This window comes from Salmo salar, chromosome ssa11 (genome assembly GCF_905237065.1).
Source record: "Salmo salar chromosome ssa11, Ssal_v3.1, whole genome shotgun sequence".
In the NCBI taxonomy this organism is placed as follows: domain Eukaryota; kingdom Metazoa; phylum Chordata; class Actinopteri; order Salmoniformes; family Salmonidae; genus Salmo; species Salmo salar.
Window position 1 is genome coordinate 1982035 of NC_059452.1, and position 22966 is coordinate 2005000.

General features: G+C 43.4%; 1 protein-coding gene across 2 annotated transcripts in view; it reads left to right on the forward strand.

The window, feature by feature from the left end:
• Nucleotides 1–22966, forward strand: part of LOC106561882 (MAM domain-containing glycosylphosphatidylinositol anchor protein 1) — a 471396-nt gene that overhangs the window by 419121 nt on the left and 29309 nt on the right. For both annotated transcript variants that reach the window (XM_014126165.2, XM_014126164.2), the window contains exon 17: nt 15188–15318. In XM_014126165.2, the coding sequence (XP_013981640.1) occupies nt 15188–15318 (131 nt within the window). The remainder of the gene's footprint in view (nt 1–15187; nt 15319–22966) is intronic.

Genomic DNA, 22966 nt, shown 5'->3' on the forward strand with positions numbered 1-22966 from the left:
CCTTTCATTGAAAATAACTGGTCGCTGGTAGCGAGTGTCACGTCCTGACCAGTATAGGGGTTATTTGTGATTGTAGTTTGGTCAGGACGTGGCAGAGGGTATTCGTTTTATGTGGTTCGGGGTGGTGGTTTGTTTAGAAGGGTGTTTGATTTATTATTTCCGGGTTATGGGTTATGTTCTATGTTTTTGTATTTCTATGTTCTTTCTAGTTTAGTATTTTCTATGTTAGGTAATTGAGTGTTGGACTCTCAATTGAAGGCAGGTGTTTGTAGTTGCCTTTGATTGAGAGTCCTATATATAGGGATGTGTTATGTTTGTTAATTGTGGGTAGTTGTTTTTGCATTGCGTTGGTGTAGCATGCAAAACTGTTTCCTGTTGTCGTTTCGTTGTTCGTTGTTTATTGTTTTTTGGTGTTCACATTCAATAAATATAATGATGAGCACGCAACCCGCTGCGCCTTGGTCCTCTCTTCACGAAGACAGCCGTTACAGCGAGGTTACTTATTATTGCTCCAAGTGTGAGCCAATTTTTCCACGCCATCTGTTGTGAACGTCAGCTAATCCTAAATTAACATGAAAGATAAGCACTGCTGAATGGTTTCAGCTAGCCGACTAAGACGCTTCCCCTGGAACACATGAAGAGTTTCGTTCAAAAACGCTTACTGTTCTCAGATTTTTTATTAATAGATTTTAGATGTGTATTAAAATGGATTTATATCCATTGTTTGGCTGGAATGGAATGTTCGTATTCTGTATATTTGACTGTATATGTGGTTGTCTCACTTAGTGCATTGATCTTAAGATAGCTAGCTAACTGAAAGTCCCTCTGCAAAATGACTAAAATGTTAAATGTAAATATTTTAAATACAGATCTCATATTACTGTATTGATTTATAAAAAATATATATATATTGATGTCAAGTGTATCATTTGTACAGTTCTTTATTAAACATGTATTTATTTAATTTGACTGTGTAAAACCTAGCAGTAATCCTGAGAGTGAGGCTAATTTTATTTTATTTGGATCCCTATTAGCCGACACCAATGGCTACAGCTAGTCTTACTGGGTTCCGACACGTAACGAAGAAAAAAAAACCACTACAGACAAAATACTTTACGATTGACATACATTTAAACAGGAACATGTAGTGTGTCTGTGTGTATGTATCAGTTACACATGCATGTCAGTACATACACACAAAAAGTAGGTCACATGGGGAGAGGCATTGTGCTGTGTGGTGTTGTTTTATTAGTTTTTTAAACCAAGTTTGCTGTTCACTTGTGCTATGTGAGATGGAAGGGAATTCCATGCAATCATGGCTCTGTATAATACTGTACGTTTCCTTGAATTTGTTCTGCACCTGGGAAGAGACCCCTGATGGCATGTCTGGTGGCGTAAGTGTGTGTGTCAGTGTTGTGTGTAAGTTGACTTTGCAAACAATTAGACATTTCCAACACATTGTTTCTTATAAAAACAAGAAGCGATGCAGTCAGTCATTCCTCAACTCTTAGCCAAGAGAGACTGGCATGCGTAGTATTAGCCCTCTGATTTACAATGAAGAGGAAAACATGGCACTCTGTTCTGGGCCAGCTGCAGCTTAACTAGGTCCTTTGTTGCAGCACTTGACCATATGACTTGACAAAAGTCAAGATAAGATGAAACTAGTGCCTGCAGGACTTGCTTTGTGGAGTGTGGTGTCAAAAAAGCAGAGTACTTCTTTATCACGGACGTTCCTCCCCCCATCTTTTCAAACATTGAATCAATATGTTTTGACCATGACAGTTTACAATCTAAGGTAACACCAAGTAATTTAGTCTCCTCAATTTGCTCGACAGCCACAACATTCATTATCAGATTCAGCTGAGGTCTAGAACTTAAGGAATGATTTGTACCTAATACAATGCTCTTAGTTGTAGAGATGTTCAGGACCAGTTTAGTACTGCAACCCCTATTCTAAAACTGACTGCAACTTTTTGTTTAGGGTTGAAGTGATTTCACTAGCTGTGGTTGCTGGTGCGTATAGGGTTGAATCATCAGCATACATGGACACATAGGCTTTGTTTAATGCCAGTGGCAGGTCATTGGTAAAAAATAGAAAAAAATAGAGGGCAAAGAGAGCTGCCCAGTGGTACACCACACTTTAGATGTTTAACATTAGAGAAGCTTCCATTAAAGAAAACTCGGTGTTCTATTAGATTGCCATATCGTGTATTCAGACATTTCTGAGGTTGAAAATCCATAACACATTCATTTTTTCAACAACAGGTTATGGTCAATAATATCAAAGGCTGCACTGAAATCTAATAGTACATCTCCAACAATGTTCTTATTATCAATTTCTTTCAACCAATCATCAGTAATTTGTGTCAGTGCAGTACATTACAACTATGTTGGAAATAAAGTGTTTTTCAACAAAACATTATTATTTGTCTCTCTGAATTGAAACCATCAGGTGATAGATTTCAAACAAATACATGTATGTCATTGAACAACCCCATGCAATGACCTTGACAAACTTAACAGTGAGTGAGTGATGACCATGAAAACACACAAGACTGATGGCTATAGCTATGTTCATCTAGCTATATTTGTGATATATATTTTATCTTGCTTCACTGGCGTGCTAGGTCATTAATTAATTCTCTGACATCTGCTTTACGTGTTTGTTAATTTTAATGAGATGCATTTGAAGTTGCATGTGAATATTTAAGTGATAATGCCTGAGAAGCTGGTGTTTGAAGGATATATTGGCACGGGTGTTAGGACCAAGGGCCGACAAACCGTGCCAATATATCCTCCAAACACCGGCTTCTCAGGAAGTATCACTGAAATGTTCACATGCAACTTCAAACGCAGCTCATTAAAATGGTTTACCAACCTATTCAAATAATGATTGACATATTTTCATTAAAAATTATATTTTGATTAATTTACTAATACTATTTCATTCTTCCACAAGATATAGTCCCAATACAAATCTAGGGTTGCTACCCAAGCCGGCTGGTCATTCGTTCTATCGGTTTGGTCGTTCTATCGGTTTGGTTGCCTTTTTGTTCTGTATCTATGGACGCAACCCAGTCGTTTCTTCTAAATGTTCCATTGCCATACTGGCTGGCAACATTCTTATCCCTTGCTTGCTAGCTAGCCAACTGTGGCTAACTTGCAGTCACGTCAAAAAGTGCAGCCAGAATAACAGAATAAGTCGCCGCATTTGTTTTACCTGTTCTCTAGTGACATTTATTTGGTTACATCCATAACAATGAGCTAATGAGGCGCGATTTCACCTGGCATAGAAAATGTGCTCTCTCGTCAGGACATTGTTGTTCAGAGCCGCTAGCCAACAGCACAGCTAACACAATCACTTCAAACTGAAGCTGGAAAGACTGCAAATTAGCTGCACATTTTACCTTTTTTCAATTTACATTTCTTTGTATACATCCCAAAAATTATGCCAGCTCATTCAAGATTTCTACTGGCTGAGAAACGCTGCCTGGCTGTCTTGTCCCGACACTTACTATGGGACAGCTGGAGATTTAATTGGAATATTGAGACAATGTTGCAAATGTCGTAGAGACAGACAGCAAGGTTTATACAAATCTCCGCTGTTGGAAACTAAATGTTAGTCTAAAAGAAATGTGAGATAATGTCTAGATGCTTTTTATAGTGGAGATCAAGTTTATAAATGCCTGGCTGGGCTGATGAGACAGATGGAACAGAGTAAATAGGCATTTAAGCGTCATAGATTTAGCCGGTGGTCATTTGTAGAATAGACACCGGCTGGAAAGTAGTTTTAACTAATCAGCGTTTAGGATTAGACCGACTCCGTTGTATAAATACTGTATATAGACTGCTAGGTAAACAAAGATTTTTCAGATTTCGTATTGTGTCCAACTTTTCCTGACGTGGCAAGAAAATGTGTCTAAACTGCTACAGCATGGGTTCCAATCCAGTCCACTGCTATTTCAGCATAATCTCTCCTCCTTTCTTTCCAATCTGTCTTTATCCTATCTAATAGAAAAAATTACTGCCCCACTCCTTTAAAAAAGGTGAAGTAAAGCGGAATTGCAAAAGCACAAAATGTTTATATATATGTTAATTAGATGTTATATTCTTAAAGGTACTTTATCCATTTGTTGTCTATTTTGGTACATCCATGTATGGTACACATAGCAAAATATCTTAGAAAACCCTCCCCTCAAACTTCCATATTGGAGGCTAGGAAGAAGGATCCACCTACATGTACTAATACATGTAGGCCCTGTCACACCTCCTCCTCATCCTCTCCTCACTCCCCAGGACAGCGAACCTGATTGAGCTGTGCCTAGCCCTTCTCTCTCTCTCCCCACCTGACAATCGCAGAGACAAGCTTTATTGCATTACTTCAACCGATCGATAAATATTTTACAGGGCTCCACTTTATTTTCCTTACTAGAAGGCGAGAGAGAAGGAGAGGGAAAGAAAAACAAAGAGAAAGAAATCCCCTCAGTAACCCTGTCATGGCAGATGGAGGATGGGAGGATGGGAGGATGGAGGGATGGGCGGAGGAGTGAAGTGAGCTTTGATAAATGCCCTCCGAGTGGGAGGCTCGCCAAATAAATAAATAAAGAAAAGGCCAGCGGGCTTCGCATTAAACCATTAACAGGGTCGGGACGGAACTGAGAAGGAGACAGGGTGTTTGATGAAAGGAGTGTGTCAGCGTGTGTGTGGGAAGGAGCTTGTGCGTGTGTGTGTTTTTGCTCTAAGTTTTTCTCGTGTTCAGACTATCAGGGAGGTCAATCGCGAATGAACCATCTCTATTTACAGCGCAATACTCAGGCTCACTTATGGTGTTGGATGCTTTGTTTGTGATAGACACAGCCAGCTGTTACACAGAGAAGTAGCTAAACAACAGCTGCATGTTGTGAGTTGAGACATGGCCACATGTCTGCCTGCCTTTTTTTGTGCTGTGTATCTATGACTGAGCAAGCCTTTCTTTCTTTCTTTCTTTCTTTCTTTCTTTCTTTCTTTCTTTCTTTCTTTCTTTCTTTCTTTCTTTCTTTCTTTCTTTCTTTCTTTCTTTCTTTCTTTCTTTCTTTCTTTCTTTCTTTCTTTCTTTCTTTCTTTCTTTCTTTCTTTCTTTCTTTCTTTTTCTTTCTTTCTTTCTTTCTTTCTTTCTTTCTTTCTTTCTTTCTTTCTTTCTTTCTTTCTTTTCTTTCTTTCTTTCTTTCTTTCTTTCTTTCTTTCTTTCTTTCTTTCTTTCTTTCTTTCTTTCTTTCTTTCTTTCTTTCTTTCTTTCTGCTCCCTAGCAGTGGACAGATATCCCAAGTTAAGATTTCAAAATGTTGTGCAACCAAAAACAGAAACAGGTGTTTGTTATTGGACCTGCTCGTTTAGGACAGTTTCTTCCATTTTGTGCCTATTGAACACGACCCAGCTACTACCTGTTACAACATCACTGCCCACACAGTATTCACAGCTCACACTGGTCCCCATTAAAGTTGGAGGACTTTGCCCCTTGACACTAACGTTAGTACTTTTAAATGTTTCCACAATTTACATTTTGCTTGGTGCCCACACTCTTTGATAGTAAACAAATCTAACAGAGTGTGAGTTTCAAGGCTACAATTTTAGATCTAGCTGATTCTAGATGTGTCTAAGGGCATCTTCTACCTCCCTGCCCCCATTCAACCTCATCACACAATCGAAGATCACCTAAAGATGCTTGCTCTGTATCGACTAAGCAGGGCTGTTGCTTATAGCCTCCTAGCAAATTTCCTGTTTGGTCAACATTGAGGAATTTCAATTCAACGTTCCTTGATTCCTAGCATCCTCTCTCCTTGCCTCCTTATAAACCATCAGAGAAGAATGTCAGAGGGGCGGGACCGTGGACCTTCTCCAATATAGTTCGGAAGGAGTCGAGGAGATAGGATGTGATGAATCACAGAAAGACAAATTGCACACACGCACTTGCACACACCCTCCCCTCACTGTGCACAAGGACCCCGTCACACACTCACACACACTCCGCCAGTGTATCTGTTTAAAAGAGTGGTGCTTGTTAGTGCTCCAATTAAGAGCTCGGCAAGACTGCCATTAAGAAGATGAATGGCTGTTTGGGATGAGTCAGACACCTTTGAAAACGTTACACAGATTAGTATTTTTTTCTATCACTGCAACAGGATGTTTGTTTTCTTTTACAGTTCTTACTTCTTCAGGATGATGGATTTATTTGTTGATACAGAATGTTCAAGGAACTAGTGCAATTCCTATTTGTTTCCACTGCCCTTGAGCTACCTGCTATCTATTGTATATTTAAACTGCTACAGTATGTCACCGTCCACACTAAGTAATAGAATAGAAAAGTACTTAATTGTTCTTTGTGGAACTGACTGTCTGTTTATTCCAAGACACCACAGACATGACAGACATTTACAGATATGAGAGGCTGGAAGATGCAAAACCTCCATAGGCATTGCCCCTCACGTCTATACAACCCTTACAGTATATTCTTCAGCAGTGCTATTCAACCCTCTTTATATGCAGTAGCTTGCTCCCCTGACCTCCCCCTGTGGTTCATTGTCACTAACATGTCAACCTGTTATGCGGTCACAATGCTTGTGACTTATCACTCTCAGGTCAAGTAGCTGATCGCCATACTGTCACTCACACCCCACTCTCTTTCTTCCCTCCCTCCCTCCCTCCATCCCTCACTGCCTGCTCTCACCTGCTCTCACGTGAGTGAATGGGGTCACTATATTAACGGCACCTCAGGGCAGTCACAATGGAGGAGTTGCATATTTCCTTCACCACATACGTGTGTGTGTGTGTGTGTGTGTGTGTGTGTGTGTGTGTGTGTGTGTGTGTGTGTGTGTGTGTGTGTGTGTGTGTGTGTGTGTGTGTGTGTGTGTGTGTGTGTGTGTGTGTGTGTGTGTGTGTGTGTGTGTGTGTGTGTGTGTGTGTGTGTGTGACATAGTTGTGCTAATACTGTGCTGGGTTCAGATGAGGATAGCAGGCCAACGCAGTCTGACTCCGTCCCTCTCCAGAGATGAGATCTCAGTCAGTGAATAAAAGAACAGAAGATTATGATGGTCGTCATACCAGCATAGGGGTGGTGGATTGTGACAGCGCAGCTTGACAGTCGCTGTCCTCATATGCGGGAGAAGTGTGTCTGATGCCCGCATGTGGGGATTTCTGAAGGTAGATAATGTGCCCCCACATTCACAAGTTTCTGAAACGTCAATGTGGGAGCTGAAAGTCTGGTAGAGCAGTGTTTCCCAACCCTGGGCCTCGAGTACCCCCAACTGTACACATTTTTGTTGTAACCCTGGACAAGCACACCTGATTCAACTTGTCAACTAATCATCAAGCCCTCAATGAGTTGAATGAATGTTTTGTCAAGGCCTACAACAAAACTATGTACTGTTGGTGGTACTCGAGGACCAGGGTTGGGAAACACTATGGTAGAGAATCAAATCAAAGTTTATTGGTCACATACACGTGTTTAGCAGATGCTATTGCGGGTGTAGCGAAATGCTTGTGCTTCTAGCTCCAACAGTACAGTAATATCTAACAAGTAATATCTAACAGTTTCACAACATATACCCAAAATACACGTAAAGTAAGGAATGGAATAAGAATATTTATACGGGCCTCCCGAGTGGCGCAGTGGTCTAAGGCACTAATCTATGTCTATAGGCAGCAGCCTCTGATGTGCTGGAGATGGCTGTTTAACAGTCTGTAGTGTAGTATAGAATACAATACAGTATATACATACAGTTGTCGGAAGTTTACATACACTTAGAAAATGATGTCATGGCTTTAGAAGCTTCTGGTAGGCTAATTGACATGATTTGAGTCAATTGGATGTACACCTGTGGATGTATTTCAAGGCCTACCTTCAAACTCAGTGCCTCTTTGTTTGACATCATGGGAAAATCAAAAAAAATCAGCCAAGACCTCAGAATTTTTTTTTAGACCTCCACAAGTCTGGTTCATCCTTGGGAGCTATTTTCAAACGCCTGAAGGTACCACATTCATCTGTACAAACAACAGTACGCAAGTATAAACCACATGGGACCACGCAGCTGTCATACCGCTCAGGAAGGAGACGCGTTCTGTCTCCTAGAGGTGAATGTACTTTGGTGCGAAAAGTGCAAATCAATCCTAGAACAACAGCAAAGGACCTCGTGAAGATGCTGGAGGAAACAGGTACACAAGTAGCTATATCCACAGTAAAACGAGTCCTATATCGACATAACCTGAAAGGCCGCTCAGCAAGGAAGAACCCACTGCTCCAAAACCGCCATAAAAAAGCCAGACTACGATTTCCAACTGCACATTGGGCACAGATCGTACTTTTTTGGAGAAATGTCCTCTGGTCTGATGAAACAAAAATAGAACTGTTTGGCCATAATAACCATCATTATGTTTGGAGGAAAAAGGGGGAGGCTTGCAAGCCGTTTTTCATTTGAACGTATTTGGCTAAGGAGTATGTAAACTTCCGACTTTGACTGTATGAAATGGGTGATGCAATATCTTAACACAATTAAAAGTGTTTCAAAGATACTGTATATTAGTATAGAGTGCAGTTTACACGTATGAGATGAGTAATGCTAGATACAGAACATTATTAAAGTGTCTAGTGATCCATTTCTAAAAGTGGCCAGTGATTCCTAAACTATTTCTATAGGCAGCTGCCTCTAATGTGCTAGTGATGGCTGTTTAGCAGTCTAATGGCCTTAAGATAGAAGCTGTTTTTCAGTTTCTCGGTCCCAGCTTTGATGCACCTGTACTGACCTCGGCTTCTGGATTATAGCGGGGTGAACAGGCAGTGGCTCGGGTGGTTGATGTCCTTGATGATCTTTTTGGCCTTCCTATGGCATCGGGTGCTGTAGGTGTCCAGGAGGGCGCGAAGTTTGCCCCCGGTAATGCGTTGGGCAGACCGCACCACCCTCTGGGGAGCTTTGCAGTTGTGGGCGGTGCAGTTGCTGTACCAGGCGGTAAAACAGCCCGACAGGATGTTCTCAATTGTGCATCTGTAAAAGTTTGTGAGGGTTTTAGGTGTTAAGCCACATTTATTTAGCCTCCTGAGGTTGAAGAGGCGCTGTTGTAACTTCTTCACCACACTGTCTGTGTGGTTGGGCCATTTCAGTTTGTCAGTGATGTGTACGCCGAGGAACTTGCAGCTTTCCACCTTCTCCACTGCGGTCCCATCGATGTGGATAGGGGGGTGCTCTCTCTGATGTTTCTTGAAGTCCACAATCATCTCCTTAGTTTTGTTGACGTTGAGTGAGGTTATTTTTCTGGCACCACACTTCCAGGGCCTTCACCTCCTCCATGTAGGCTGTCTCATCATTTTTGGTAATCAAGCCTACTACTGTTGTGTCGTCTGCAAACTTGATGATTGAGTTGGAGGTGTGCTTGGCCATACAGTCATGGGTGAACAGAGAGTACAGGAGGGGGCTGAGCACACAACCTTGTTGGGTCCCAGTGTTGAGGATCAGCAAAGAGGTGTTGATTCCTACCTCCACCAGCTGGGGGTGACCCGTCAGGAAGTCCAGGACCCATTTGCACAGGGTGGGGTTCAGACCCACGGCTTCGAGCTTGATGAGCTTGGAGGCTATTATGGTGTTGAATGCTGAGCTATAGTCAATGAACAACATTCTTACATATGAATGCCTCTTGTCCAGATGGGATAGGGCAGCGTGGTGGCGATTGCATTGTCTGTGGATCTATTGGGGCAGTAAGCAAATTGAAGTGGGTCTAGGGTGGCAGGTAAGGTGGAGGTGATATGATCATTGACTAGTCTCTCAAAGCACTTCATGATGACAGAGGTGAGTGCTACGGGGCGATAGTCATTTAGTTCAATTATCTTTGCTTTCTTAGGAACAGGAACAATGGTGGCCATCTTGAAGCATGTGGGGACAACAGACTGGGATAGGGAGAGATTGAATATTTACTTTACTTCAGGTAGAGACTTCAGAGACTAGCTATGTGACAAGGTTTAAGAGGACATCTAGCATTTTAGCTAACCCTTCCCCTAGCCTTAACCCCTAACCTTAATTAACCCTAACCCGTAGCTTAGCTAAAGTTAGCCACCTACCCACCTAGCTAATGTTCACTACAACAAATTGGAATTCATAACATTATCATACATATTGCTATTTCAAAACATATTTTATGGGGAGGGGACAGGGGGAGCAGGTCGATGACTACTGGTGGCTATTCATTATCCTGATTGTCTGGGGTAGAAGCTATTGGCCAGTCTATTAGTTTTAGCCATGATGCTCCTGTACTGCCCATGTCTGAGTGGTGGAAGCGGGGAGAACAGGCCGTGGCTCAGGTGGCTGAAGTCCCTGATGATGTTCTTGGCCTTCCTGTGACACCTTGTGTTGTAGGTGTCCTGGAAGGAAGGCAGTGTGCACCCAATGGTGCATTCTGCTGAGCGTACCATCCTTTGTAGTGCCATGCGGTCAGCGTCGATAGAGTTGCTGTACCACGACAGTATGCTCTCGTGGTGCTCCTGTAGAAGACTGTGAAGGCCCTCGGGGTCAGGCCGAATTTATTCAGCCTCCCGAGGTTAAAGAGTAGCTATCATGCCTTCTTCACCACGGTGTCTGGGTGATTTGACCATTTCTGCTCCTCAGAGAAGTGTAGATCGAGGAACTTTACGTTTTTGATCGTCTCCATGGCAGCCCTGTTGATGAGGATGGGGGCATGCCCAGCCTGGTTCCACAATCAACTCCTTTGTTTTGCGACATTGAGGGAGAGCTTGTTTACCTGGCACCACACCGTCAGAATGCCTACCTCTTCCCTGTGGTCCATCTCGCCAGGTTGGGATAATGGGTTGTCAAGGGTTGATGAATCTGGTGCCACACTAGACAAGAAAAAACAACAGGAACAAAATTACAGTTAAGTACTAAAGTCTGTGTGTGTCTATGTGCTCGTCTGTATGCACACGTACAACGCGCATACATGCATCTGCGTGTTTGTGTGCATGAGGAAGATTGTACACTGGTAAGACAAAGAATGTGAAGTATCAACAAAAAGAAAGAGCAAATGTTTATACTCTTGTCTGTGTTCACAAGGTGCATGTTTGTGTGTATTCAGTTGTTGTCTGATTTCAATGTTGTGTTTTTTAACCCAATCTCAGGGTACATTCTTAGAAATATGGGTACGGTATTGTTCCCTGGAGAACCAAAAAAGGTACACAAGGATCTCACATGGTGTAATTCGCTATCTGAGTGGATAAAGAGTATAATGGTATAATGGTACATTTGCGTACTCCATATTTTCAATGTGAAGGTACATATTTTGTTTACCCTCAATACGGTACAATGCTGATTTTTTTAAGGAACTTAAGGCTTTGTCACTGGGGTAGTACCCTAAAAAGGCACATTTGTACCATTATTATCATTATCATATTCCCCAGCATGCACTACCGCAGGTAAAAAAAATGGCATTGTTTTTAATATCTGTGTTTGTGCATGTATATTGATTGTATATATAAATATACAGTTTTCTAAACTAATCTAATCAGTTAGTTCGATTTTTTTGCTGAAATGGTTGTTCTAGTTTAAATGGCTTAGGTAGTCTCCTCAATATGTTCTTAACCCTACAGTCATTATGAATGCAGGTGAACAAAAAACGGATGGATATCCTAACTGTGGCTGGATTCCAATAGGAATTACAAATCACTTTGCAAGCCATCTTAACCTGTTAGGGCTAGGGGGCAGCATTGACACGGCTGGATAAAAAACATACCCGATTTAATCTGGTTACCACTCCTACTCAGTAACTAGAATATGCATATACTTATTACATATGGATAGAAAACACCCTAAATTTTCTAAAACTGTTTGAATGGTGTCTGTGAGTATAACAGAACTCAAATGGCAGGTCAAAACCTGAGAGATTCCTTTACAGGAAGTGGCCTGTCTGACCATTTCTGGAACTTCTTTGCCATCTCTATCATTTACTAAGGATCTCTGCTCTAACGTGACACTTCCCACGTCGTCCATAGGCTCTCAGAGCCCGGGAAAAAAGAGAATGTCGTCATTCCAGCCCCAGGCTGAAACACATTATCGCCTTTCTCAAGTGGCCCATCAAGAGACACTAGCTTATGCGCGTGACCCCGACCGCCCCCGCCTTTGGGATTTTTTTCCTCTGTTTGCCGAAAAGGAGATTCCCTGTCGGAATTTTATCGCTTTTCTACGAGAAAAATGACGTAAAAATTGATTTTAAACAGCGGTTGACATGCTTCGACGTACGGCAATTGAATACTTTGAATTTTATTGTCAGGAATTGCGCCAAGCGCGACACTTCTTTACTATTTCGGATAGTGTCTGGAACGCATCGAACAAAACGCCGCTATTCGGATATAACGATGGATTATTTTGGACCAAACCAACATTTGTTATTGAAGTAGACGTCCTGGGTGTGCATTCTGACGAAGACAACAAAAGGTAATGACATTTTTATAATAGTAAATATGATTATGGTGAGTGCTAAACTTGCCGGGTGTCTAAATAGCGAGCCCGTGATGCCTGGGCTATGTACTTAGAATATTGCAAAATGTGCTTTCACCAAAAAGCTATTTTAAAATCGGACATATCGAGTGCATAGAGGAGGTCTGTATCTATAATTCTTAAAATAATTGTTATGCTTTTTGTGAACGTTTATCGTGAGTAATTTAGTAAAATGTTAGCGAATTCCCCGTAAGTTTGCGGGGGTATGCTAGTTCTGAACGTCACATGCTAATGTAAAAAGCTGGTTTTTGATATAAATATGAACTTGATTGAACAAAACATGCATGTATTGTATAACATAATGTCCTAGGGTTGTCATCTGATGAAGATCATCAAAGGTGAGTGCTGCATTTAGCTGTCTTCTGGGTTTTGGTGACATTATATGCTGGCTTGAAAAATGGGTGTCTGATTATTTCTGGCTTGGTACTCTGCTGACATAATCTAATGTTTTGCTTTCGTTGTAAAGCCTTTTTGAAATCGGACAGTGTGGTTAGATTAACGAGAGTCTTATCTTTAAATGGCTGTAAAATAGTCATATGTTTGAGAAATTGAAGTAATATGATTTTGAAGATTTTGAAAATCGCGCCACAGGATGGCAGTGGCTGTTACGTAGGTGGGACGAATTCGTCCCGCCGGTCCCATAGAGGTTAACTTGTTATGGATAGGGGGCAGTATTTTCACGGCCGGATAAAAAACGTACCCGATTTAATCTGGTTATTACTCCTGCCCAGAAACTAGAATATGCATATAATTAGTAGCTTTGGATAGAAAACACTCCAAAGGTTCTAAAACTGTTTGAATGGTGTCTGTGAGTATAACAGAACTCAAATGGCAGGCCAAAACCTGAGAATATTCTGTACAGGAAGTACCCTGTCTGACCATTTCTTGGCCTTCTTTGTCATCTCTATCCAAAACAAAGGATCTCTGCTGTAACGTGACACTTTCTAAGGCTCCCATAGGCTCTCAGAAGGCGCCAGAACGTTGAATGATGACTCTGCAGTTACTGGCTGAAAAACAGTAGCGCATTTGGTAAGTGGTCGATCTGAGAACAATGAGACGGGTGAGCACGTGAAGAGTCCATTTTACTTTTTCAGTCTTTGAACGAAAACAATGACTCCCGGTCGGAATATTATCGCTATTTTACGATACAAATCTCATAAAAATTGATTTTAAACAGCGTTTGACATGCTTGGAAGTAAGGTAATGGAATATTTTTTAAAAATTTTGTCACGATATGCGTCCGCGCGTCACCCTTCGTTACCCTCCGGATAGTGTCTTGAACGCACAAACAAAATGCCGCTATTTGGATATAACTATGGATTATTTGGAACCAAACCAACATTTGTTGTTGAAGTAGAAGTCCTGGGAGTGCATTCTGACGAAGAACAGCAAGAGAGTCTTGTCTTTAAAATGGTGTAAAATAGTCATATGTTTGAAAAATGGAAGTTTTCGGATTTTCGAGGAGTTTGTATTTCGCGCCACGCCCTATCATTGGATATTGGATTGGTGTTCCGCTAGCGGAATGTCTAGATGTAAGAGGTTAACAAGAAGTTAAGCTTTATTTTTCTTACTTCTTGTTAATGTAACTTTCAGGTAGGGTTGCAATATTCTGGTAACTTTCCCAAATTTCCCAGCGTTCCAGAAATCCCAGTTGGAAGATTCCTGGAAACGGGAGGGATAAGCAGGAAATCATTCAACCAGGATCTTTTTTAAATCTGGGAGCCTACTTACAGACCTGATGTGGCCTGTAAACCATTAGTTTCAGGCCACTGTATTAGGGTAAAACTAGGCCTCAAAATAAGGTCTTATGAGATATGCAATCATAAAGTGTAATTATAATGATAACATACGCCTAGGAACTCACTTGGTAAAGGCCACAGGACTGAAAATGAACAAATTCAACAACCATGTCTCTGTCACTAACATACACAATCATGGGTGGTAACTCTACAATTTACTCAGCAAGACATGCATACTGTGGAATTATATTGTAGGCGTGGTTTGTGGGGCATGGCTTTCAGATTGTTATTTTTGGCCACCAATGAGTGGAAATGTTGTACAAGTTTAAGCGGTCTATGGTGGAGGTGCATTTTTACAAGGGGAAAATGTCTTTGTTACTGTGGTGGTACTATACAGTATAAAGGCACAAAGCCTGCTTTTGTACCTGTGGAGAAAAGTACTCTCTAAGGTATGAACTGGGGTACAATTATGTACCTATAACTAAAAGAACAAAGGAGGACCTTCCAGGGTGCCACCCATGTGACAAGCGGTTGTAGCCCTTTATTTCTGAGAGTATATACATTTATTTTCCCTTTCACCTGAGGACACTTTCCTTTGTTTCTGCACCCAGCTGAGATTTGTGAATAATATATTGGGTTCTCCTAAACACAAGCAGTAGTGGTATTTCAATGCATAACTTAGGTTAGTGGCTTTCTCCCTAGCTCTCGGCTGCCCACCTTGAGATTATATTATCCTAACACCAGGGTGTGATGAAAATAATATACAGTACTTAATATGTATATTGTATGCATGTAAAGTCAAAGTATACGCCTCACATACAAATAAATCACAAGGTACCGACATTAACGTAAAGAGACAGATACACACACTTACAAAACACATACACCCCCTCCAAAACCCCTGAACTTATCCCTGGCCCTCTTTTCTGCCTCCACATCTAGGTTCCCTGAATGTGTGGCTGAGGGTGAAGAGCATCGCCTCTGTGGGCGATCGGGTCTGGACTCTGGATGGGAACCAGGGTCCTGACTGGATTCAGGCCAACATCAACGTCAACCCCAGTGGACCCTTCCAGGTACAGGTTTCCGCGAGTATGCCTAGACAAAAATGTACCCTATTGACAAAATATCCACACGATTGCTTTATATCTGCATCCTTGGAAAACCTTGTTTTAAAAGTTGTAGTTTTCAAATAAACTTGAGAGTAAGAAACTTTCACAGCACATTGGAGGGGGATAACTACTTTCACTTTACTTTCAATGTAAAAAATGTAATGAACAAAAACTCTGATGCAAGGTTTTTATAGGACACTGATGGTTTTTGTAGAAAATGGGTAATCCACAGAATGTCCAGTGCTTTAATGTACAAAATGAAGTTTTGGAAATATATATAATAATCTAAATCTTTCTGGTGGGCACGCTATGGAGGTCCACTCGGCTCCACAAGGGCCTCCGTTGCACCTTACTCCCACTATGATGTCTCCCACTATGATGTCTGGCGGGCTGAAGTGCTGACTCAGTGTGCTGTGTGTGTAGTGTGCAGTGATTACCACTCAGGGCTCCGTCTCATCTCCCCAGGATGCCCGTTTATGCTGAGTCAAGTGTGTGTGTGTGTGTGCATGTGCGTTCTTGAGTGTGTTGGTGCGCATGCATGTGTGACTGTCTTGAGTGTGTGTGTGTGTGCATGTATCTGGGTCAGTAAGAGTGTGGATATAAGGCTCTTTTGTGTGTTTACATGTGTGTGTTTGCACGCGTGTATTTACAGTAGAGGAACGTGTACATATGGGTTTGCCTGTCAGCAACCTTGCTTGTAGGCTGTCACTTCCCTCTAAGACTGCTTGTGTGTGTGTTGGTGGGTGTGTCTTTGTGTGTGCGTGTTTAAATACGCGGGATGTCCACCTCTGAAAAAATCTCACAGCACACGCATTCACCTCGCCCCACCAGAGAGAGTGAGAGAAAGTGAAAGAATAAAATAATTAAACAAGCAACCCGTGACACCCAGCAACAACCCTATAGTCCAGAGTAAATACAAACTAGTCCAACGGTCCAATCTCAACCAGTTGTTTGCCACCCATTAAGCAACCTTGTCTTCTTCTCTCCCTCGGCCACAGCACTGAGATCAAATTAAACCCGATCGTTCCACATTGGTTTGGTTTGTAGGCCCCATAGTCTCAAGACCAAAGAATGGTAGCTTTAGCAGCAAGGCGCGCGCTCACACACAGACACACAAAAAAACACACACATGCCTAGACACACACACATGCTTGGACATACACAAATGCATAGACATTTACACACACACACACACACACACACACACACACACACACACACACACACACACACACACACACACACACACACACACACACACACACACACACACACACACACACACACCGATACATACTCCCAGTCTCCTGCCCCCTTCAGCAATTAGTTATGACAGGTCAATTACCAGGAATATTTATGAGGTAGACAGAGCCTCCTCGTTGTTTTCGTAATGATTCCAGATACAGTGTGTGTGTGTGTGTGTGTGTGTGTGTGTGTGTGAGGAAAAATGGAATCGATGATGAATGCACTGAGAAGAACAGGAAGAGGGCTGGAGGGGGGGTCAGATTGCTTGCTTGGGTGTGTAATTTGTTATGCCTGCGCGACAACATGTTGTTCCTTTCAGTTTCCTGTTTGCAAACAGTTTTAAATTAATTTAACCATGCGAAGTCAGGGTCAAGTTCCTCAGCATGGTCCGACAAATGAATTAACATAATTCCTCAGCTCGCATTCAGCTTTAAAAACATTTATAAACGCAATGCAACAATTTCAAAGATTTTACTGAGTTACAGTTCACATCGTTAATCCAATCACATTGTCCGATTTCAAAAAGGCTTTACGGTGAAAGCAAAACATTTGATTATTTTAGCATAGCACCTTAGCAAAAAAAAAAAGCAATTTTCCAAGCACGGATAGCCATCACAAAACCAGATATACAGCTAAAATTAAGCACTAACCTTTGACAATCTTCATCAGATGACACTCCTAGGACATCATGTTAGACAATACATGCATTTTTTGTTCGATCAAGTTGATATTTATATCCAAAAACCCAATTTTTACATTGACGCGTGACGTTCAGAAAATGTTTTCTCCCCATAACATCCGGTGAACAGGAACATTTAATTTACAGAAGAGCTCATAAACGTTGACAAAATTTATAATAATTATTTAAAGAATTTGAGATAATCTACTCCTTTATGCAACCACTTTGTCAGATTTCAAAATAACTTTACGGAAAAAGCACATTGTTCAATATTCTGAGTACAGTGGTCCCGTGTGGCTCAGTTGGTAGAGTATGGTGTTTCCAACACCAGGGTTGTGGGTTCGATTCCCACGGGGGACCAGTACGGAAGAAAAAAAAAATGTATGAAATGTATGCATTCACTACTGTAAGTCGCTCTGGATAAGAGCGTCTGCTAAATGACTAAAATGTACATGTAAAATGTACAGAACTTAGCCTTCAATGCTAAGCTATACAGTTAGCCTACAACCACGACGTCGACACATCTCAAAAAATATGTTTGAAATATTTACTTACCTTTGCTGATCTTCGGCGGAATGCACTCGGATGGGCACCCACTTCCACAAGCAATGTTCATTTGTTCTGCAAAGTCCATCATTTATGTCCAAATACGTCCGTTTTGTTGACCCATCCAGAACACTTTACAATGCCATGTGGCGTGGACGCAAATCCATAGACGAAATGTTCAAAGTTCCATTACCGTTTGTAGAAACACGTCAAACGATGTTTACAATCAATCCTTTAGGGTATTTTTTAACGTAAAATTGCGATAATTTTACAACCGGGCAATAGTCCCAGAAGAAAAATAAAAAAACAACAAAGTCATGTGCACGCGCGTCATAAGACACCTGTCCTCAGACTGGCCAGTGATTGACTGAGCCACAATTTTCTTCCCGGTAACAGGTGACGGTTAAAACCAGTTTCTAAAGACTGTTGACAGCCAATGGAAGAGTTAGGAGGTGCAACGTAAATCCTATGTCACTGTAGTTTTTCAAGGGATTCAAAAGAAAAACTACATTTCTAATTTCTCCCACTTCCTGATTCAATTTTTCTCAGGTTTTTTGCCTGCCATATGAGTTCTGTTATACTCACAGACACCATTCAAACAGTTTTAGAAACTTCAGAGTGTTTTCTATCCAAATCTACTAATAATATGCATATTCTATTTTCTGGGCCAGAGTAGTAACCTGTTTAAATTGGGTATGTTTTTCATCCGGCCGTGAAATACTGCCCCCTAGCCCCAACAGGTTTTAACCTGTTAGGGCTAGGGGGCAGCATTGACACGGCTGGATAAAAAACATACCCGATTTAATCTGGTTACCACTCCTACCCAGTAACTAGAATATGCATATACTTATTACATATGGATGGAAAACACCCTAAATCTTCTAAAACTGTTTGAATGGTGTCTGTGAGTATAACAGAACTCAAATGGCAGGTCAAAACCTGAGAGATTCCTTTACAGGAAGTGGCCTGTCTGACCATTTGTTGAACTTCTTTTCCATCTCTATCATTTACTAAGGATCTCTGCTCTAACGTGACACTTCCCACGTCGTCCATAGGCGCTCAAAGCCTTTTTGAAATCGGACAGTGTGGTTAGATTAACGAGAGTCTTGTCTTTAAATGGCTGTAAAATAGTCATATGTTTGAGAAATTGAAGTAATAGGATTTTTAAGGTTTTGAAAATCGCGCCACAGGATAGCAGTGGCTGTTACGTAGGTGGGACGAATTCGTCCCGCCTAGCCTAGAGAGGTTAACAACAAAATAACTTAGTTGGCTCGGTCTTTCTTCTCATATTTGGCTCCGTGCCTCCGGGAGCTTCGTTCCCCTCTATCCGCTCACTCCTTGCCTCTAACTTTTTCTCTCCCGCGGTGTGCCACAGTGCTCCATTTATGTGGCCTGCACGCCTGGTTGGCACTCTCCACTAATTACCCCAAATTGGTGCCATCAGTGTCAGGGTGCCCAGCCCAGGTACTCCCAGCAGAGACTCCCTTACGTTGCGGCACCTACCTCCCCTCTATCACCAACCCCCAGGGTGGAGAATGCCGTCTTCTTCCGGGAGGCTGCTGTCAGTGACACCTGCCAGCACCCCTTCTTCAGGTTCAGAGTGCTGACGTATCTTGCCTTCCCCAAGCAGTTCATCCACCTGGGCATGGGGTAGGCATCGAATATACTGACCTCGTTCAGGCCCCAGAAGTAGTTGCAGAAGTGGACGGTTCTGTCCGGTTTTGGTACCAGTACTATAGGGCTAGACCACTCACTGTGGGACTCTCCCAGTACCCCCCCAGCATTATCATCACTTCCTGCTGGACCGCCGCCCTCTGGGCTTCTGGTATCCAGTATGTCCGTTTACGCACTTTTTCTCCCGGACGTGTTGATATGATGTTCCACGAGATCCGTGCTCCCTGGTGCCTCGGAAAACATGGCCGTATTCTGCTGGACCACCTCTCAGAGCGCTTGTCGTTGGGTCGGACTGAGGTCTACCCGCATGGAAACTTAGACGGAGGGCGGGTTCTGCTGTGGCCGGGTCCACATTGCACACATCTCCTCTCGTGCGTGCCATCTTTTCAGTAGGTTCACATAGTATAGTAAAGCTGGAGGGGTTTTCCCCGCCTCGGTTGGCGGACCTTATAATTGACATCACCTACCTGCTCAACAATGTCTTAGGGCCCATGGACAGGAATTTGTTCTCTGTTGTTGGGATCAGCACCAATACCTTCTCACCCGGGTGGAACTCTCATGGTTGGTCTTCCCGGTTGTATACCTCACCACTTGCCGAATTGACCTCATCTTCTCCCTTATCTCCTCCACGTATTCCACCAAGCTGTCAAGGGGGGTTGGTTGGTTCTCCCAGACCTCCTTGGCTAGGTCCAGCAGTTCGCGGGGCCGACGGCCATACAGGAGCTCAAATGAGGAAAGCACTGTGTACGCTTGGTGTACCTCGTACACCGAGAACATCTGGTGGGGCAGAAGCTGGTCCCAGTTGATCCCGTCTCTCTCAATGACCTTGTTCATCATCTGCTTTAGGGTGTTATTGAAGCGTTCTACTAGCCCATCTGTTTGTGGATGGTAAACACTGTCAGGATTTCTGACCGGATAACCACCCAGCTAAATAAATGGAATAGCTCCAGTGTGATACCTTTCACTTCCTTCTCCTTCCTATCTCAGACGCGCACCTCCCCAGGTCCCTCCTCCATAGTGCCTGGAAGAGAATGCCATCTCTACCGAGAATGGGCACGGGCACATTAGGAACTGCCCCCACGCGCAACTGGCACGCCCCCCTCAGGGTGGTTATCTGCATCGGCATGGTTGGGTACCTCTTCATGTCCCTGTGTACACAGGAAACCATTATCTCCTTGTCCCCCAGTTCATCTTTCCCCTCTCATGTGAGCCACTGTGGTTGGGCCAAGGTCACCATGCTACCGGAGTACAGCAGATCACTGGTGTCGATGCCATCGATTCATACTGGAACCATCGGAGGGACCGTCTTGGTGTTTGCCTAACAGGAGGTGACATAACTCACCATCCGGGTTACCCCTGAGCTGGTGTCCCGGCTTGCCGCACTCATAACAGCGCCTCTGATCTGGGTCTAGTAGCGGACGTCATCGTCAGTTCGGGTCTCCCTCCCGCTTCACGGCCTTGGCTGGTTTCGTCCAGGCCCCCTTCAGCTCATAGCCTCTCTCTGTGCTTTCCATCCCCCACCCCGCATCCGCTCTCTCCGCCCGGGCTACTTTAAGCAGGTCCTGGTAGTTCTGGTGGGTTTCCACCACAGTCAACAAATCCTACAGGCTTTGGGGGTTCTGCATGCTCACTGCCTTCTTCATTTTGTAGGGGAGGGCCCGAAGGTACCTATCCAGGAAAACCTTATCGATTGTCTGAAGGGACGGTACGTCGGTCAGTAGCCAGCCCTTGGTAAGACACACCAGGTCGCTCATCTGAGCACAGGGAGAGTTGGTAGAGTTAAAGGCCCAGTCATGGACCAGATGTGCAAGGCTGAATCCGTAACAGCTCAGGATCTTGCATTTGAGTCCCTGATAATTCACTGCCTGGTCAGCATTCAAGTCAAAATAGGCCTTCTGGGCCTTCCCGGAGATGTAGGCTGCCAAAAGGCTGGCCCACTTGGGTTTGGGCTACCCTTCCCGCTGCACTGTCCTCTTGAAGGTGCACAAATACGTCTCCACATCATCTTCCTCCCTTAGCTTGACCAGAAACTGATTCGTGCTAACCTCCTGAGCCGTACCACCTTTCAGCTAGGCTACCTCTACTACCAGTCAGAGGTTTTGTTGGTGCTGCTCCTCCAGCGCTTGCTCCTGGAGAGCCTGTTGCTTCTGTGGGTGAGAATAAACTGAGCCACCAGTTCCTACATGATTATCTCTGTACACTCGACCCCACAGCACCAAAAGATACTGAGTTGCCCGCATTCTCCACCATATGTTCTTCTTCTCATATTCGGCTTCGTGCTCCCGGGAGCTTCATCCCCCTCTGTCGACTCACTCCTTGCCTCTTTTTCTCTCCTGCGGTGTGCCACGGTGCTCCATTTACGTGGCCTGCACAACTGGTTGGCACTCCCCCCTAATTACCAGGTACTCCCAGCAGAGGGAGCCAACGTTGCAACACGTATCTCCCCTCTATCACCAACCCCTGGGGTAGACCTCCCGGGATACCACAATATGAAGGAAGTCAGTCAATTGAAATTAATTCATTAGGCCCTAATTTATGGATTTCACATGACCGGGAATACAGATTTGCATCTGTTTGTCACAAATACCTTTAAAAAAAGGTAGGGGCATGGATCAGAAAACCAGTCAGTATCTGGTGTGACCACTATTTGACCCATGCTTGCGCGATACATCTCCTTCACGTAGAGTGGATGAGGCTGTTGATTGTGGCCTGTGCAATGTTGTCCCACAACTCTTTAGTTTCTGTACGAAGTTGCTAGATATTGGCAGGAACTGGAACCGGCTGTCGTACACATTGATCCAGAGCATCCCAAACATGCTCAATGTCTGGTGAGTATGCAGGCCATGGAAGAACTACGAAATGTTCAGCTTCCAGGAATTGTGTACAGATATGCGGTTGTGCATTTTCATGCTGAAACATGAGGTGATGGCAGGGGGATGAATAGCATGACAATGGGCCTCAGTATCTCATCACAGTATCTCTGTGCATTCAAATTGTCATCGAAAAAAGGCAATCGTGTTTATTGTCTGTAGCTTATACCTGGCCATACCATAATCCCACCGCCACCACGGGGCTCTCTGACAACGTTGACATTAGCAAACCACTCGCCCACATGTCTGCCATCTGCCCAGTCCAGTTGAAACCGGGATTCATCTGTGAAGAGCATACTTTCCTAGCATGCCAGTGGTCATCAAAGGTGAGTATTTGCCCACTGATGTCGGTTACGACGCCGAACTGCAGTCAGGTCAAGACCCTAGTGAGGAAGACAAGCATCCAGATGAGCTTCCCTGAGACGGTTTCTGACAGCTTGTGCAGAAATTCTTCGGTTGTGCAAACCCACAGTTTCATCAGCTGTCCAGGTGGCTGGTCTCAGATGATCACGCAGGTGAAGAATCCGGATGTGGAGGTCCTGGGCTGACATGGTTACACATGGTCTACGGTTGTGAGGCCGGTTGGACGTACTGCCAA